Raw genomic sequence first — 6,000 nt, forward strand, 5'->3', positions numbered from 1 at the left:
ATCCCAGTATTCATTGGTAAAAGAGTAGCCCAAGAGTTAGCAGTGGATGGTGACGACAAGCTTCCTTCCCTCTAATCTCCCATTGCTAAATTAGGGATAGCTAGCACAGTTAGCCCTCGTGTAGCTTTGCGTGAAATTCTAAACAAACAAACAATTCTTTCTTTTTCTATCATATGGGTTTTTAACTTTATTGTCTCCACCTGTGTACTTAAAGATGCTAGATATCCCTGCTCGTACAGTTACATCAATTACAGTAATGGAGAACCCTTCCATGGATGATAAAGGGTTAACGATTAAATTTTTAATGCCCCAATATTTTTTCTTCTGTAAATTATTTCTCTATTCAGTTGGTTATAAGAACAAGTAAAATGCTTGATATTCTGTATTTTCTCTTTCCTATATTGTATTTTTCTATAGATTGGGAAGATAAAACTTAAAACAATATTACTTAATTTTTTTTTTCTAATTCACCTTTCACTTTTTCTTTCATCACATACAGGTCATTAAACTACAAAACATCTAAGTACATGTTTTATTTTTACCCCCAAACTTTTTCTTGTACTCCTTGGGTTTTTAACTACCCAAACATTTATTATTTTAAGGGTTTGAAAGAACAATAAAACATGGCTATAGATCTTATTATCTCTGTGACCTCATTGAAATAATTAACTCGATAGATTTAATCATTTTTCAAGTGTTATGTTTGCAGTTACATATTTAAATACAGATTTTTTCAAATGAATTTTCTCTCCTAATTAAACAGCCAATCATACTGTATGTTGATAAAAGTACATTATCTAAACACATTATACACTTAACATCTAAATACAGTGGGTAATCTTGGTATACTATAGATACTTGCAAACATAGATGCAAAAGACAAACAATTAATTACTGGTGAATATAACTGAATCAGACTTTTGAACTGATTAATTAGTTTTAACTTGCTTAGTCTGGCATTTCTATATTGTACTCAATTTCACAAATGTTAGAGATTCCACTAATGGCCAAAATTTTGCAAAACATTTAGACTTCATAAGTTTATTACATCATGTAAAAGATCTCCTTCGAGTGAACAAAACATTAAAATATACCAACGTACTAGCCTTCATGAATAAGTTTTTGATTATGAAACATGCATCATAGAAGGAAAGACAGTTCTTAATGTTATAAGATAGTTTTCTGTTGTATCTTTAATAAAAAAATAAACTTGAACAAGAAATTACTTTGTTCTTGGTTATGTTATAAAGTATGGAAGGTAAAAAATATATTGGATCTCTTTACTTATTTGATATCTAGTTTGTTTTGGTAGAAAAGTGAAAGAAAGGCTCTTTATACATATTTAAAATTGAGATATTTTAGTTTGAAAAGGCAATACGTTTATATTAGCACCATATATATATATAAATTTTGAACTAATTGAATTGACGAAACACAAAAACATGTTCATAAAGAATAAAATGGAACTACGGGTGATTTTTGTGTGTGTGAAAAAAAGTGTTTGAAAAGTGTTGAGATTTACTAAGAATAAAACTCGCCAAAATATAAAGCTTAGTTTTTACTTTTCTATTAATCTTATTTCTATGACTGGTAGGTTTTAACATTAGTCAGTGAATCACTTAATTAGTCTGTGAACCTGAAAGTCCATGGTTCATGTCCCATTTCCACAAAATCACACTTTGCACTTTGGAGCCATGAGTGCTTTATAAGAATGAAAGTGAAAACCAACTATTTGATTAAAGTAGCTCAAGAGTTGTTAGTTAATAGGTGTTTACTTGCTGTCTCTCCTCTAGTCAAAATTAGGGGCAGTTTGTGGAGATAGCTCTTTTGTAGCTTTATACAGATATCCAAATAAACAAACTTATCAACACGATTCAAATATTGCTGATGAAAGATTTAGCAAACAATATAAAACACTGTGCAGTAACTTGCAATAAAAAAATCTAATAACAGCATTAACATTTCAAGTAATAGAGTAGATGAGTGTTGTAGGCTTTTTACAGTTAAATTTTGTATAGCTTTTATAAATTACATTACTTTAAAAAATATGCAAGTCTGTTGGTAAGGTGTGTATTCAATACGTAACTTGTAAAAGGTTTCAAAATATTCAATTAATTTTCAGATGCACGGGGCCAAGGAATACCATTGGATTGAATGGTTGTATTTCTTGTGAAAAAGCCATAGTTAGTGCTTATGATCCAAATGATGTGGTAAGTTTTGAAATATTTTTCATAAGAATATTAGTTTTACTTTCCATTCAGTTAACCCTATCGCCACAGGTATCCTTTACTGCACATGACAAAAAGTGTTTTAGTGATTTACATTCAAAATTATATTAATCTACTTTCTATGTTATACCAATTAGTATTAGCATAAAATTTTGGCTAATCACCCATATTTTGATAATATACAAGTCTTAAGTTATTAATTTTATAAGGCAATATTCAAAAGAATCCTGAATCTTTCCCTAGTGTAACATTTTCTCTAGGCATGTCCTCTCTATTTTATCAACCATCCCTCCAATATGTACAAAATTAAATGTTAATTACTCCCTATAAAATCTTCATTGTTCAGACAAACCATAATTTTTATAGCCTTCAATTTTGTTTGGTTACAGAGCTAACAAATAGAAAATTAGACCCCTCTTGCCACGTCAACCTGTCACATCCTCTATTTAAGATTTTATTTATAGTTCTCTGGTATGTTTAATTCTATATTATCTATAACCAACAGAAAGCCAAGGTTTTCTTCTATCAAATGGCATATTGTATAACATTGTTTTCTGAATGGAGAATTGTCAATTTCACTGTTATTACAAGCTTCATTCCCAAGGTGAAGATAACGACTATCTTGGATGAATTTCTAATAACAACTCTTGTCACAGTTAGAAAGCTCAGCATGAACTCCATGTTCCCTGAGTGATTTACAACTTACAGCGATGTGAATAGCAGTTAGTCACAGTTCAAAGGACAATAAAACAATGAAATTTAAGTATAAATAGATGTATACTGTTAGGAGCTCAGATCTACTTAGGATAAACAAATGTAGTTTCATGTTGCAATTTGAAGTCATTCTAGAATGAAAAAAAGGTAATTTACTTTTTGTGTGTGTGTGTGTGTGTGTGTGTGTAGTTACAAGGTTGCTATAGAGTTAGGGTATAGAAAGGAACAGGTAAAATATAAAAACAAATGTTTGAAATGTATTTAGGAGGTTTTTAGAGAATACACATTATATCCGAGATTTTTGAGATGAAGAAAAGTATTTTTTATCATAATATGAAAATCACTTTGCACACAGACTATTCAAAACAAATACTCAATATATTCATGGACAAGCCTGTATTTTAGTTTATTAAGAATTCTTCACTAAAAACTATTGTTTTTTGTATGTGAAAGGCTTGTAATGTTAACTGAAAGACTGCCAAATTTTGTGAAGATATACATACTATATTAAAGTTAGTAGTATTAAATCTATAGAAATTTAAATGAGTATAAAGGTCACATGGTTGGTCAAATTGACTGGGCCCATGTTGAGAGAGTTAATTCTCACTATAGTTAATGCAAGATGTAAATCTGTTTCCTACATAGTATAACTTCATTATATTATTAGTTAATTCATGATATTAGGAAAACACGTAAGCTCAAGAAATCAATGTAACACAAAAATACAATTTCCTATTAATGAGAACACTTGCGTAAGGTGGATCTTTCTTCTTTGGAGGCAAACTGAAGAAGGAAGGTCTACATTTTGAAAGCACTAAGGTTACAGAGTATCATATTTTTGTACATTATTAGTTATGTTTTTCTAATTAATTTTAATTGTCATATTTATCATCATTATTATTACTTCCTTTTCTAAATCATATTATTGTGAGCTTTTTTGAGTATTATTGTGTTTACGTTTTTGACTACTGCTTAGAATTTACTTTATTTATTACATTTTGCTGACCAATTTATATGTTAAATGTCAGAGGTTAGTTAAAGTCAGATTACTTGTGTTATATATGCACACATGCACACCTCGTGGCATGGTTATTTTTAATTTCATGTAACTTGGCTATTCTTGCTGGTTATTATAAGAATATTTTGTTCATTTAATTTGTTATTTATTATTACTTAACGTTTTTTATTTTTAGGAGCTATGCTTAAAAGCAGATGCACCTTGTCCAGAAGGGTTTTATGTTGAGTATATAGGACCACAAGAGGAAGGCCCTCTCAAAAGTTTGACTGGAAAATCGGTCAGTTATTACATTTTATTTTCAAATAATCTATAATTAAAATTTTGGTAGTTTAACTTTCTATAAAGTTTATTTGTATTCTAATTGTTTTGACACAGTTTATCTTCTTCTTTTATTATTATTTAAATTATGATTTTAATATGAAATGGACATGGTTTCTTTCTCAGTAGATGACTACAGTTTTCCATTTTCAGTTTCTCCTGCTGAGCTCTTGTCTTATTAACACCAAAAGAAATAGTTTGCACTTTGATATCCTGGGTGCTTATGGTGGTGGTCAAATCCCTCTATTCAGTTTGACAAGACTATCACATGAGTTGGCAGTTGGTGGTTTTAACTAGCTGTCTTCCATCAAGTTGGGGACAGAATAAGGGACAATTCTTAATGTCATGAAAAGTTTTGCTGACAGAACTACAACATATCAGTCTTAACGAAACATCCCATATTACACAGTAAAACACCTAATACTATCGAGTAAACACCAGTACTGTCAGTAAAAATTGTGGTACTCACAAGAAAACATCCAATGTTACCAAGTAAAACACCCAGTAATATCAACTAAAGCCTAGTACTGTCAATAAAACTTCCAGTTCTCACAGCAAATCATTCAGTGTGCTTATATTACTAAAAAATATAGTATTATTGGTTAAAGATCTAATGTATCAGTAAAACATCCATTACTAACAATAAGAAATTTAATACTGTCATTTACTTTCCTGATTTAAATTAATTCTATAACACAAAGCGTTGTTTCCTTCTTTTTTTTCCCTAGGTTTGCCGAAAATGCCACCAGCAATGTAAAAACTGTACAGGCTATGGAGTCCATGTGTCGGTATGTGAATGTTTACACTATAGTTCAGGTGAGCAGTGTGAATCACAGTGTCCTCGAGACCACTATCCAGATGACATCAACCATCGTTGTGGAAAATGTGCTGATGAGTGTCGAGGATGTTATGGACCCACTGTTACGCATTGCCATGCGTGCCGCAATTACAGAGTTTATCTTGGAGAAAACCGAACCATTGTGAGTTTTACTGCTCTTAGTATGAGTGACCACTAACTTTTTATTAAAAAATTATTGATTAGACTACCAGTAATCTAATATAAAAAATATAATGGTCTTTGTTTTTACTTTGTCTTATTACATTTTGTAGTACTGTGGTTCCCTTGCCTCTTTCAGTTAGTGAATTATCCCACAAAACCTACTACCTCTAATTTCTAGTATCAAATTGTGCACTCTAGCCTCTTCTAATCATGAATTATATAACTAATTTCTGTAGGATACTTCCAAACATTAGCTATATAATTCATGATTAGAAGAGGTTAGGGTACATAAGGAAGGAGAGGCAGTAGGTTTTGTGGGATACTTCCAAACCCTACTGACTCTCCTTTTTTATGCATCCTAACCTCTTCTAATCATGAATTATATAACTAATGTTTGGAAATATCCTACAGAACCTACTGACTCTCCTTTTTTATGCATCCTAACCTCTTCTAATCATGAATTATATAAGTAATGTTTGGAAGTATCCTACAGAACCTACTGACTCTCCTTTTTTATGCATCCTAACCTCTTCTAATCATGAATTATATACACCTGGAAAAAAGTTAAGCACCCCCAAATATTTTTCAGGATTGCTTATTGAAAATAAGGTTTAATTTTCATGATGTTGAGCAATGTTCGTAATTTCAAACATAATTAAAAGGATGTGAGCATTCAGGTGTGACATTTAAATCAGGTCGCCGTTTTTTTCCCCACGTGCAAC

The 6,000-nt window shown here is 30.8% G+C and overlaps 1 protein-coding gene across 2 annotated transcripts in view; it reads left to right on the forward strand.

Annotated features, from left to right (window-relative positions):
- Positions 1–6,000, forward strand: part of LOC106469174 (epidermal growth factor receptor-like) — a 51,329-nt gene that overhangs the window by 21,961 nt on the left and 23,368 nt on the right. For both annotated transcript variants that reach the window (XM_022397610.1, XM_022397609.1), the window contains exons 14-16: positions 2,123–2,210; positions 4,136–4,237; positions 5,007–5,258. In XM_022397610.1, the coding sequence (XP_022253318.1) occupies positions 2,123–2,210; positions 4,136–4,237; positions 5,007–5,258 (442 nt within the window). The remainder of the gene's footprint in view (positions 1–2,122; positions 2,211–4,135; positions 4,238–5,006; positions 5,259–6,000) is intronic.

This window comes from Limulus polyphemus, unplaced genomic scaffold (assembly GCF_000517525.1).
Source record: "Limulus polyphemus unplaced genomic scaffold, Limulus_polyphemus-2.1.2 Scaffold3337, whole genome shotgun sequence".
NCBI lineage: Eukaryota > Metazoa > Arthropoda > Merostomata > Xiphosura > Limulidae > Limulus > Limulus polyphemus.